The 13,560-nt window shown below is 38.4% G+C and overlaps 1 protein-coding gene across 1 annotated transcript in view; it reads left to right on the top strand.

The window, feature by feature from the left end:
- lrrk2 (leucine-rich repeat kinase 2) overlaps positions 1-13,560 on the top strand; it is a 52,052-nt gene that overhangs the window by 3,548 nt on the left and 34,944 nt on the right. Inside the window, exons 5-27 of the mRNA XM_073868357.1 lie at positions 1,628-1,765; positions 1,880-2,014; positions 2,100-2,231; positions 3,007-3,126; positions 3,824-3,990; positions 4,089-4,162; positions 4,432-4,538; positions 5,250-5,379; positions 5,521-5,645; positions 5,827-5,954; positions 6,075-6,219; positions 6,602-6,762; positions 6,837-6,956; positions 7,087-7,257; positions 7,413-7,677; positions 8,294-8,476; positions 9,455-9,561; positions 9,647-9,710; positions 9,795-9,997; positions 10,815-11,065; positions 11,173-11,321; positions 13,192-13,285; positions 13,369-13,555. Of these exons, the coding sequence (XP_073724458.1) occupies positions 1,628-1,765; positions 1,880-2,014; positions 2,100-2,231; positions 3,007-3,126; positions 3,824-3,990; positions 4,089-4,162; positions 4,432-4,538; positions 5,250-5,379; positions 5,521-5,645; positions 5,827-5,954; positions 6,075-6,219; positions 6,602-6,762; positions 6,837-6,956; positions 7,087-7,257; positions 7,413-7,677; positions 8,294-8,476; positions 9,455-9,561; positions 9,647-9,710; positions 9,795-9,997; positions 10,815-11,065; positions 11,173-11,321; positions 13,192-13,285; positions 13,369-13,555 (3,356 nt within the window). The remainder of the gene's footprint in view (positions 1-1,627; positions 1,766-1,879; positions 2,015-2,099; positions 2,232-3,006; positions 3,127-3,823; positions 3,991-4,088; positions 4,163-4,431; positions 4,539-5,249; positions 5,380-5,520; positions 5,646-5,826; positions 5,955-6,074; positions 6,220-6,601; positions 6,763-6,836; positions 6,957-7,086; positions 7,258-7,412; positions 7,678-8,293; positions 8,477-9,454; positions 9,562-9,646; positions 9,711-9,794; positions 9,998-10,814; positions 11,066-11,172; positions 11,322-13,191; positions 13,286-13,368; positions 13,556-13,560) is intronic.

The following is a 13,560-nucleotide window of genomic DNA, read 5'->3' as shown; positions in this document are numbered from 1 at the left end:
TAGTTCACTAGCTCGTGAAGCAGTGTGTGAATCCCAATCGGAAGTTATTATTCCGTCAAAGATCAGCGCTCTTGGATGTTACGTTAAAGTTAATGGGAGTAATGTCTTGTCACATCGTGTGGACGATTAACACTTGGAAAGAGGAATGTAAACTATTTTTTTTCTGGAGCAATATCTCTTCTCAGAACGCGAAACACCGTGGAACTGCAGGTAAGCACCGCAGCATTTAAATGTGGACATTGATCATTTATTTAATCGCGACGTGACTATTAAAACATGTAATGAGATATCGCCACTGGTATATTTATAAGCAGCATGCAAAAACATCTCTCTGACACTTATAAAAAAAACGTTTTATATAGTACTGACAAGAACAAAGTTTAATAATAATCGAGTGCTCGTATCGCGTTAAGAGTAAATGGGAACGCAATAGTAACATTATACAAGTATAGTTTTATTAACTTTTACCTCCAAAACAATAACAACACAAAAGACACTAAATATGAATAAAAAAAACAAGTAATAGTTTGATCATGACACCAAATACTGCTGATTTGATCTCATTTTGACGATCAAAAACAAACAAGGCCAACATGAGAGCCAGGGTATCTCTGTCAGAGATGTAGCCCAGAGAGGGCGGTGGTCATCGGGGCGAGTGAACACTGACGTCCGCTCATGCTTTGGTTTTCATATGTACCGAATCTCACTAAGCAAACGTTCAAACAGGCGCTATCTTTACTAATCGACTGTAGATTTAAATATAATACATATACATTCTCGACTGAACTAATCTTAAAACTACACTTTGTGACCAAGAAACGGTAATATAAAGAAACGGCTTTTCCATCCATTGAGTTGTTAGGAGATTCAAAGCAGCCGAAAGTGTTACCTGTCATTCTGGCCGCCCTCAAATCCGTGGCGGAAGAAGTAGTTCTCAAACAAAGAGGCTTTTAAAATAACTCCGTTGTTGTTTTCTAGTTTTCTTTTTTCAAACGTGTGCCGTCGAACTGTTGTATAAAAGCAATATCGCTCTCGGAGTCGTGTGATATAGCTCTATATCATCACGGCTGTGATTAGGCCAGAGGCACGAGGCTATATCACACTCCTACTCGAGCGATATTGCTTAAATATATGTATATACACACATATACTGTATATATATATATATATATCACAAATGTTTACTAGTGTAAAATGGGCACATTCAGTTTAAAATGAGCACATTTTATCTTCAATTTACTCAAATTACTTTTTACTTAAATGTAATGTTTACAAACTAGTACGTCTCCAAAGCAAGGTTTTTTTGTCAAATTTTGGGTATAAACTTGTTCCTAAAATATAGACAAGTAGATACACACAAACACAGTTAATTGCAGCTTAGATATAACTTGTAAGTTCTATTTAGCATATAAATATAGGCAATTATATAGGGATGCAGTAAGCAGGTCCATTGAGGTCAAAACAATTGCATGAGTTTCGACTAGTATGAATGGATAGGCCACTGTTCCTGTACACAAACACGTTTATGCTGATTGTAAGATGAACGTGTTTGATTTCCCTTCGTGTGCACCATCATTTCACCACTCTTTAAGGCCTCTCTGAACTAAAAGTGGTATTTGTGATCCAGATGAGATTGCAATGCAGGTTCTGGACGAGGGAGAAATAGACATATTTTTCCTGGTTCTGAGGGCAATGAGTTCATTCAGTGACAGTGAAGAGGTTCAGCTGCAGGGATGTGGCGCTCTACAACTGCTCCTTCAGAGAGGTGACGACACACAAACACAAATGCCCATCTACAAAAGCAAATCTATAAACACACTTGGAGAACCATTGACAACTAGTGTTCTTAAATTAGGTGGTTAAATTGTTTTATTATTAGTTTCAGAAGATCATCTGCTGGAGTTCATTGAGAAGAAGGACCATGAGGTGGTAATGAATGCTCTCAGCAGGTTTATAGACAGTGAAAATGTGGTCCTCCAAGCTTTGAGGGTCCTCATCCTGCTGGCGGCTCCAGGTACATCCTTCACTGTCCACATGCTGTCCACTCATTCTGTTAGCAATAAAAAAAGTCCTAAATAACTTCTGTTTCTTGAGTCTAGCAAGCAATGTTGAGATACTGATGTCCAAACCTGTCAAGTGCTACACTTTGATGTGTCGGGCCATGGAAGCGTGGCTGGAATCTGAGGCCATACAGGAGGCTGGATGCTGTTTGTTACAGAAATTTACATCAGGTGAGTCCAGTTCAAAAAAAGATGGATCACCCAGCGACAACAACCGCTTCCTTTAACTTATATTTTAAATTATAAAAACTTTTTATTCACATACATTTTTATAATATAGTACTCAATATATAGTATATCCTCTATAGCAGTGTTTCTCAACCCTGGTCCTCAAGGACCCCCTTCCAGAATGTTTTAGATTTCTCCTTAATTAACACCCCTGATTTAAATTATTAGCTTGTTAGGGAGACATTCTGGAAGGAGGCAGATGAGTTGGTTCAGGTGTTTTAAATAAGGAGACATCTAAAACTGTGTTTCCCAACCAGGGGGCCTTAGCAGATTTCCAAAGGGGCCTCAAGATGACTTTAGAATTATAAAATTGGACAAAACAAGCATTAAAATAAGCTAAAACAAGCTAAAATAAAGATGCTTCTTATTTTTTGGGGCCATTTTAGCAGCGAATATACATCTGTCTAGTCATTCCAAGCTCTAGTTTTATCGGTTGAAATATCAAATATTCAAGTATTGTTGTGGGCAACTAGGGGGCCTTGAAAAAGGTTGGGAACCACGAATCAGCGATGTCTGGTTTTTATTACTTTGGAACAATTAAACAATTGTGAAAAGCACTATATAAATAAATTGAATTAAATTAGAATTAAAGGTTTTATTGGGGAAACATTGTTCTGAAAATACAGAATATGCAATTATATGCAATTTAGCATCAAAAATCTCTTTTATATGCAGAATTAAAAGTCTAGACAGTCATAAAGTGAATTTTTTTTTTCAGAGAGTTACTATAATATCTTGGTGCTGAATGGAGTCCACAGAGTAGCTATGAAAGCTTGCATCTCTTACCCTGAAAATGCAACAGTACAGGCCGCTGCTCTGTCTTGTCTGAGCATGCTCGGTGAGTAAATGTACATAATTACACACAGTACACCCACACATATTATGCAAAAAAAATCACTTTTATTTTGTATGCGATTAATCGCGATTAATCTTTCCCCAGCACTATAACATTGACTAACGCCTCCTTTTGTGTTTCCATAAAAGAAAGAAAGTTACATATAAAGCAAAGTGAGATTTTTGAAAATTGATACAATTGGTATAAAAACAGACTTTTTTTACAAAATATCTTGTAACCTGGCCTTTAAGCTATAAATGTTCTTCTCAATGTCTAGGTGAGTTTTAATTTTAATATTTATTCATTTATTTATTATATTATTTTTAATATTAGCTTGGCTTCTTTTATGTATGTGCGCATTTTAAACAGTGATAAAACATATCAACAAGTAAAATAAAATAAAATCAACAAGTATAACAAAAAGTTTTGAGTAGACTAAATAAAAAACATAGCCCTCCAGATTGTTTTATCCATTGTGGTTGCCCTTTGCTCACAAAAAGGTTGGAGACCCCTGGTCTAGATGATACCCCCCCCAATTAAAATACATTTAAATGAATCATAATATTTTACACAATATAGAATAAGGTCACCAAATAAGTAACCAAAAATAATGTCTGTTTTTGGGGTGAAATATGAATATGTGACCCAACATAAACTCATAGCTAATAGTCCCAGATTGACACTAGTGCTTATTTTTCAGCCGAGTCTATTGTTCAGAATGAAGGTCTGGACAGAGAGTTCAGTGAGGAGGACAAGGAACAAGAAATGTTTGTGAGGAAAGAAAACAGCTATGTGGAGGAAAGTCTTATATGGACAGAAACCTGTTACACAGCTTTTGAGCGACATGCCGATGATGCCACAGTACAGGTGACGGTGTCATCCTCTGTAGCTCACTGTGAGGAAAAGATCCAATCATTTTATATTTTGGTCTAAAGTATATTTAATGTCACTTTCTATCCAATCAGGAAGCTGCTTGTTGGGCCTTAAACAGCTTGCTGCTCCATTGCAACACTTCTAGTTATGTGGATTTAGAAGGAAGGTAAATCGAGTTACACCATAATATTTTATGCCATGCAGTTCCACATTTCAGTCTGAATGAATATGGACTTTGGCTATCAATGTTTTGTTGTTCAGTAGCTGGACAAAAATGCAACAATTAATCCCAACAATTTTGTTTCTCTGTATTGTTATCATTAGATTTGTGGTGTGGTCTCCACTACTCTCATACATTAAGAAAGATTTGTTTAAACTTTACTGCTATTGTCTTTGATTCAAATGTGTTTCAGCATAATATTTTCTCTGTTTCAGACCTCCTCTTCATATCCTCATTATGGCTTCAATGTTGTTTCATTCATCGTGTGTGCCGGTGTTCCAAGCTGCTTCATGCACACTGCGCACACTTATACAGCACAACAGTGAGTCATGGTTTCATTTTTTTGTTTTCTAAGTTATAGATAAACGGTATGCAGTAGGGTCCAAATATCTGAGCACACAGGTTCAAGTGCTTTTACTTTGCATAGATGAACTTTTGTAACAATTTCAGTATTTGAGAAGTATTTGGTTTATCCCCTTTTTGCTTCAATAAAAGCTCTTCAGTTACAGTATCTCAGATTTAAGAATGTTCCAAAGAGTGTCTTGTGTGCCTCAATGGAACAAGGAAATCTTACCTTTTGGGATTAACAGATTGATGGGTGAACCAAAATTTGATGAGTGTATCTTCATCTTAGCAATGGAAACTGATCTCATGCTTTCTAATAATATTGCCAAGGGGCAGCATGTAGATTAAAAACAACAAAGGGCCTAGAACAGAACCTTGTGGCACTACATAGTTTACTGGTGTTAAAAAAATGGTAACAGTCACACAGATAGGATTTAGGTTAGTGTTCATGATATGCATCCTGTATTGTCTGCAATATTCTGGTAATTAAATCCCAAACCACAGTACTCCTTGGTGGACATTTATGTGGCCAAGTTTAAATTGAATGTGCATATCCAAACAGAACACCAGATGTAAATAGGCCAGATTAGTCCATGGCTGTTTTCTTTGAAGTTATCTATGTATCTGCATATAGCCTGTGTATAGCCAAGAGACACTGTAGTTAATAAGATAGGTTTCCTGACTGTAGGTAGGATGAGAGCTCAGCTGTTGTCTCACGGCATTCATTTCAACATTGTGAATTTGATGAAGAAACATTCAAACTCCAGCGAAGTGTGTGAAAGTGCCTGCAAACTGCTTCACACACTCTTCCAGGGAGCGTAAGTACACATTCCATACACAGGCAAATAATCAATGATTTACAAAATATAGCAGATATAAACAATAACAGGCACATCCTGGTTTGGTAATTTAATGACAGATCCTGCGTCTTTCTCCGTCTGTTATTTTGGTTTCCCAAGGAGAGCTGGTCTAGATGAAGGGGAATTGGTTCTGCGTCAAATTCTGATTGCTCTTAAGACACACAACTTCCTTCCTGAAGTCCAGCTGGAGGGGTTCAGAGCAAGTCTAGTTCTTCTCAATCCGGGTACAGATTTGCATCCTCCTTGTCTTTTCTTCTCAGACGAAATCTTCTAGCTTTGTGTTTTTAGCTCAGAGCAATTATTTGTGTCTATGTATATGGTACTTTTCCCAAAGTGTGCCCTATTCTTGGAAGGTGCTATGTGTGTGCCAGATACATTTCTGACACTGTTGCTTTGTGTGAGCAGACAGGAGTTTAAGGGAAAATGGTATTTCAGTGGCGGATCCTGACATTGTGGATGTGTCCCTGCGGGTGCTCAAGAACCAGTGTGTGCTAGAGGGAGCTCATGCTGTATATCTAGAGGCACTAAATAGGGTAAACACTTGATTCTTATAGGACCTGACTTAAATACTGTAGCTAATGGGTGTTTTAGGTTCATTGCAAGTGAATATCTTGATGTCAATGGCACTGAATTTTTATTTGGTGTGTGTTTAGTTTATCAACAGCGAGGACATTCAGGAGTGTGGGCTTACTGTTCTCACCACTTTAGCTGAATGTTTTGGTGCTGTTGACCTTATGTGCCAGCAGGGGGCAATAGACACTGTCCTCCACACACTGCAGATGTTTCCACTGAAACGTGGTGAGTGTTTATATCTTCATCTTTGGACATTTTCAGTCCATGCTTCAGATCTTTCCATAAGCCTTGCATAGCCAGTACATCGTCTAACGTTGTCAAGTCTGCCTCACACTGTTATGCTGGTCAGGAATTCAAACTGATCCAATAAACACCAACCAACAAACAAACTAACTTGCACTGATCCTACAAATGGCAACAAACCTAATCATTCTAGATTGTTGTTTTTGGTTTGGTTTAAGTTTGTTGGAGTGTATTGGATCAGTGTGAATTGGCTTTTATTCAGCATAGTTTTTAATAATGGACTCATTGCTTATGAAACCTTAAATGGTGTCTTGGTAAGTTTTGGAACACAGCTAATGTATACCAAATCATCTACCTTTCTTAGATATTCACTACTGGGGTCTAAGCCTCCTATTTCACCTAATCTCCAAGAAGAAACTTTCTAGTATTATGGTTCCGGTTCTGGCCTCTGTTGTGGTCAGCTCTGTACGGCAACACAAAGAAGACGCAAGCATGCTCCTCAAGGGATTTCAATATCGTGGGTACGTTCCAAAGCTCTTGACTTCTGAAAATGTTTTTAGGTCCAACAGGTGTGTGTTTTTGGCCGTCAGGGATTTCAGGTGGTGTGGAAGTTGTTGGACACTTGTTCTTGTGCCGCAGCAGAGCTCCAGAAAGAGGGGTTTGAGAAAGAAATCTTTCAGATCTTGAGAGAGAACAGCGCAGACCAGCGCAAAGATCCAGTGAGACATTTATGCTATGCTCACATAATCATATATTAAACAATTTTTTAACTCAAAGGGTATCAGGGTATCACTGTCATCAAATGAAAGAACTGGTAGATCAACTGATACATCCCAATTTGTTGTCCAGTTACAGGGTATCAGCTGCTTGTGCCTGTTGAAGATGGTGGCAGACAGTGAGATCATGTACATGTTGTTGGAGAGGGCATGTGAAGACGGTGATGTGATCATGACGGAGTGTCTCATACAGCTGGGTGCTGACATCAACAAGAAAACCAAGAGTGATTCTCTCATAAATCAGGTCTGGTGGGACACATGCGCTAAATGATTAGTTAACCCTCAATTAAAAATGTACTCATTATTTACTCACCCTAGCAGTGCCCGAAAAACGCTATTTACTGTTAGTCCAAGCCCTGAAGATCTGTGCTGACATCAGGTGTTGATGTATTTCTGCAGGTCTGTGCTCGTGGGGCTCCTTTAGCCCTCCTTGAGCTGCTGGTTTCAGCAGGCGTTCATGAGCAGCAGCTGCGCAGTGCGTTGACCGCATGCGTCAGGAGAGGAGACGACCCCGCGGTCACCCTCCTCCTAAGCCGTCTGGGGCTGGACCACAGCAACAACGCCCTCTGCCTTGGGAGCTTCCGTCTTGGGCACATTAAGGCGAGCTGGCTTAGCTCTCTGCTGTCTGAGCGCAAGACCATCCCACCAGCCAACGCCAGGAACAGTGAGTCAAACCACATGATCTGATGACATCTGTGCTGTCTGTAGTTTTTCTTGTACATCACATACATCAGGGATGGGCGGGGTCGGTCTTGGAGTGCCTGTGTCCTGCGGATTTTAACTCCAACCCTGATAAAACCATGCCTACCTGTAGTGTTCAGGTGACTCTATAGACCTTGATGAGCTTGTTCAGGTGTGCTTGATTAGAGCTGGGGCCGGACTCTGCAGGACGTCGGCACTTCGGGACCGACGTTGCCCACCGCTGACATGCATGATTCATGAGTCATTATGGAGCTCAACATAACCACACACTTTAAAATGTTGCAAGATTTGATCTACCTGCTCAAAATAAATCACATTTCATTCACAAGCAGTGTAGGCTGTATATAAGGGTTATGGTTAGGTTAAGTTGGTAATGGTAAATAATGTAGCTGGTCAAAGGAGATGTTGAACATTAAACAATTTTAGCTGTGTTTTTCTAGCATGATGGGGTATGAATTATAACAAACGTGAAATTGACTTTTAAATGGCATTTTTCTTTCAGAACCCAGCTGTTTTGGTCAGTAGCCTGACTGCTATGTGTAAATCTAAATCTTGTGGTTGTGTGTGTGTGTTTCAAGATAAAGGTCAGGCATTGGCCAGACAGATCCTGTTATTCCATAGGAGAAAGGGCTTTGTGGGAGTTACTAGACACCCCAGTGATGTTAGCACATCAGGATATTACACAGATGAGGAAAGCGACGACTCTCACATGTCTTTAGATGACAGCTTGGCCTTCATACGTGATGAAATGGAGAGTGATGGTGAGAAGATCGCCACAGGCTTACACAAACAGACGCTTTAAATAAGGCTTGGGGCACACTGTATGATTTTAGCCATGATTTGTGGGACAAGCAGAATAGGATGACAAATGATTTGAAATAAAAAAGAAAGAGTATCGTGTGTTAGATTGTCACTTGAAATGTTATATGTAATTTGGTTAAAGGCACAGTTCACCGAAAAATGAAAAATTGTGAACATTTACTCACCTTAAAGAGAGTGAATAATACAAATTGCCCCATGGTTTACTCGCCCTCGGGCCATTTGAGATGCATTTGTTCATCATCTTTTAGACAAGCGCAATTTAGGTTATTGAATATCCATATTTTGGCTTTTTTAAGCTTTATAACAGTAGAAAACGGTCCACAACTTTCAAGCCCAAAAAAGTGCATTCATCTGTCACAGAAGTAATCCACATGGCACCAGGGGGTTAATGGAGGTCTTCTGAGAGGGACAATTGATGCGATTTTGTAAGAAAAATATCCATATTTCAAACTTTTATCAACTATAATAACTAGCTTTCAGTAACAACGCCATCTTGGACTCGGGAGTCACTGCGCAACGTACCCATTGCAATGGAAGCTCACTACGCTAAAACTTAGCTAAATCTTGTGAATCACGTGAGTCCAAGATGTCGTTGTTATTCAATTCCCCTCAGAAGACCTTTATTAACCCCTTGGAGCCATTTGGATTACTTCTGTGAAGGATAGACTTTTTTGGGTTCAGAGTAAGTTGTTGTTCCCTGATCCCTATTTTCTACTATTATAAAGCTTGGAAGAGCAAGGACATTTACTAAAATAACTCTAAATGGGTTTGTCTGAGGGATGATGGACATATGTATCTCGGATTGCTTAAGGGTGAGTATATCATGAGGTAATTTTGATACTTGGCTTGAGTATCCCTTTAAGGGACACATAAGGCTTCTCATATATATAATGAACCATAGGCTGTGTCATTAATAGGGAGTGATGGACCTTCACATGGGTCATTTCTTCACTGTGATTCACCAGAAGTAAGCAGAAAACCTGCTTTGAGACAACACAGTCAACGTAGGCGTGCCAGTTCAGAGGTAACTGATCAAACAGACACCCGGTAGTTGGCATATGTGCTTGAATTTATACACTGTGGTGGTCTGACATGATAAATTTGCACAGGGATACCATGGAGACACTAATCCAAGCGTCCCTCAGAAGTTTGGCTGGAATGCTTACAATAGAGGTACCATTCACAAACTTTAACATGTTAACAAGTACTACAGATTTTACTAGACTATGACCAGTCTGTCTTCTGTTAACTCAACAGGGTCAACTGAAATCTCTTCTCCCACCGCTGTTTCTCTGGGCATTGACAAAGAACCCATTCGTCTGCTGGATCTGTCAGGGAATGAGTTGGACGATCTATCTTGTTTACTGGATGAAAGCTCTGTCAAACAACAGATTGAGAACCTCTTTCGACTGGATTTGAGTAGCAACAGGCTGTCTGAGGTCCCCAGCGCTCTATGTCAGGTGCCTGTGAAGAAACACAAACTACTACTACTACTACTATTACTACCACTACTACCACTACTGTAATAATAATATAATAATGTAAACTACTACTACTACTACTACTACTGCTACTGCTACTACTACTATTACTACTACTAGTAGTAGTAGTAATAAAAATAATAATAATAATAATAATAATAATAATTTAATTATAATATAATAATGTAACCTACTACTACTACTACAACAACAACTACTACAACTACTACTACTACTAATAATAATAATAATAATAATAATAATAATGTAATAATAATAATATAATAATGTGAAATATTACTACTACTACAACTAATAATAATAATGTGATAATAATATAATAATAATATAATAATGTAATGTATTACTAGTACTACTACTACTACTACTACTTCTACTACTACTACTACTACTACTACTACTACTACTAATAATAATAATAATAATATTATTATAATAATGTAATAATAATATAATAATGTAATAATAATAATATAATAATGTAACGTATTACTACTACTACTAGTACTACAACTAATAATAATAATAATAATAATAATAATAAGAATAATAATTTTATAATAATATAATAATGTAACCTAATAATAATAGTTATTATTATTAATAATGATAAAATAGTATTAATTATTATTATTATAAAAAGTGTTATCATTATTAATAATAATAATAATAATAATAATATAATGTAATAATAATGTAATAATGTAATTTACGAACAAGTTTAAGAAAACTTGTTTTTTTGTTAATACCATACCAACTTTGTGTGTTTTGGCAGAGTCTACGAAGTTTGACGCGACTTGATCTCCAGTGTAACCAGTTGACGTCACTTCCTGCTGAACTTCTAGGCCTTCCCGCACTGAGCATGCTCAATGTGTCCCGCAACCGAATTGGTCCACTTCTATTGCTAGACCCAACTGTGCACTGCCCAACCTTACGGCAACTAAATCTGTCGTTCAATCAGATCACTGTCTTCCCCTTCCAACTAGGTCAGACCACAGACAAACTAGAAGAGCTCTCGTTGGAGGGGTATGTTATGAGAGGCCTGGAATATAAATGATCAAATTTATATTCAGTATTACTAATGTAGTCAAAAACAATTGAAATGTTAACCGTCACTCAATTTTGTCTTTCAGAAATCAAATATCAGAACTGTCTTTACCTCTGTCTCTATCTGAACTGAGAGCTTTAGACGTCAGTAAAAATCAAGTTAGACTGATTTCAGAAAACTTCCTGACAGAATGTCTCAAGATGGAGACATTTAATGCTTCAGTTAACCAAATCAGTAAGTTTCTGTGACTTTAAAGGAATAGTTTACCAGAAAATCAGTTTCTCATTATTTACTGACCCTTATGTTGACCTTTTCCATAAAACATACTATAAAGGGCTTTTCACACCTGAAATTGTTAACCCTGGGTTATTCTAAACCCAGGGTTAACGGAATCCTGGGTTATTTTTTTCATGTTTCACACTGTTCAAACTTAACCAGGGGTTAAGAGATAACCCTGGGTATTCATTATTTGCACGTTTCACACTGTGCATTCCTAAACCCTGGGTCAGGAGTCTCCAACCCAGTTTCAACACACCTGTCTGTAATTATCAAGCCTTGATTAGCTACTTCAGCTGTGTTTAATTAGGGTCATAACATTCTAACCCTGCTTTGTTTCACACTGCATGCGTTTGGCACCACAATGCGGGGTTAACACCACAAATGCGGTGCTAACCCTGCTCCAGAGCAGGGTTTCATAACCCTGGGTAAAAAGCGGTGCTAACACCGCTTTCAAATTACAGGTGTGAAACGCTTCTTAACCCAGGGTTAAAAGCGGGGTTTAGAATGAAGATAACCCAGGGTTAAGCGCAGTGTGAAAACCCCTTAAGATTCATCAGAATGTTTACACTGTTCTTTTCCATGAATTGATAATAAATGGGGAGAGATGTTGTTGAATGTCCGAGAAAAAATGAACATTTCAAAGCAAGCACCATAATCTACTCCATATGAAACATGCAATTTCAGCTACTTTGCATGCACACGGTTTGGCAAGCCCCTCCTCCAGAAAATCCTCAGTCTTTATCGATTGATGATTGGTTCTTTTAATTAACTGAAAGGTGGGACTTCCGGCACCAGAGCTACCATAATGAGTGTTGCATTGATCCCTATAGAGACAGAGCGCAGTTATGCAAATTTGAAAACCACGCCCACCGGGGGGAATTCAATCCAACCGTCTCCATTGACTTTGTATTGCGAGTAGCCGCCTCCTTGTCATTTCTGGCTTATAACAAAAAACTGAATAATGCCCAAAAGCCGCCGCGTGACAACATGCACAGCCAACAAGCCAAAGAACCCAGAAATAAGTTTTTATAAGCTGTCGAGCCGTAAAACCCAGCCTTTAAGGAGAAAAAAGCGGATCGCCGACCACGTCTCCCCCCAGTGGACGCAGTTCTACTAATAGAAGTACTATGAAAAGTTGCCTGTTTCCATTTCTGTGTCTTTAAACGCTCGTTTTTTGGGGTCGACAGCTTATAAAAACTTATTTACAGATTAAACTTAAAAACAGAATAATACCTAAAAGCTGCAAAAAAATGTTTTTATAAGCTGTCGACTTCAAAAAACGAGCGTTTAGACACAGAAATGGAAACAGGCAACTTTTCATAGTACTTCTATTAGTAAAACTGCGTCCAATAGGGGTAAACGTAGTCGGCGATCCACTTTATTCTCCTTAAAGACTGGGTTTTACGGCTCGACAGCTTATAAAAACTTATTTCTGGGTTCTTTGGCTTGTTAGCTGTACATATTGTCACACAGCAGCTTTTAGGCATTATTCAGTTTTTTGTTGTAAGCCAGAAATGACAAGGAGGCGGCCTTTTGCAATACAAAGTCAATGGAGACTGTTGGATTGCTTTCCCCCCCGGTGGGCGTGGTTTTCAGGTTCTATTCATAGTAATAGCAGTGCATTGGTCATAACTGTGCTTACCATAAATTAAACACAACTACTGAAATCAAGGCAAATCAGAATCACGGGACTGGATCTCATTAAACTCTCATTTGAGATGGGTGAACTATTCCTTTAAATTTATTTAACAGTATAATATTAATTCTGTTAGAATTATAGACTTTAATTTCCATGTTTATTGATTATGATTCGTTTTTGGTACAGGTTCATTTTTGCACCTTCCTTCAAAAATAACCACTCTAAAACTAGCAGAGAACAGTTTTACAAGCATTCCTGAAGTAATTATCAGCCTGCCGAGGTAAGTGTACATTCTGTTCTGTCCCAAATCATCCTTTTCTTGTAATACATCCCACTGTTTCATCTGATTTTCTCGGTTGTCAGCTTGCGTTCATTGGACATGAGAAATAACAGCATCAGTGTTCTGCCGGGTCCGGGCGTGTGGGCCAGTGGGAATATGAGAGAGCTGATGTTCAGTCATAATCACATCACTGTACTGGATCTCAGCGGTCCTGTGTACAAATGGGCTCGACTAGAGAAACTCCATCTGAGGTCCAACAGACTCGCTGAGGTACA

Source organism: Misgurnus anguillicaudatus, chromosome 6, assembly GCF_027580225.2.
Source record: "Misgurnus anguillicaudatus chromosome 6, ASM2758022v2, whole genome shotgun sequence".
Taxonomy (NCBI): Eukaryota; Metazoa; Chordata; class Actinopteri; order Cypriniformes; family Cobitidae; genus Misgurnus; species Misgurnus anguillicaudatus.
Note: the sequence above shows the minus strand (reverse complement) of the source record. Positions and strands in the feature narration are given on the sequence as shown.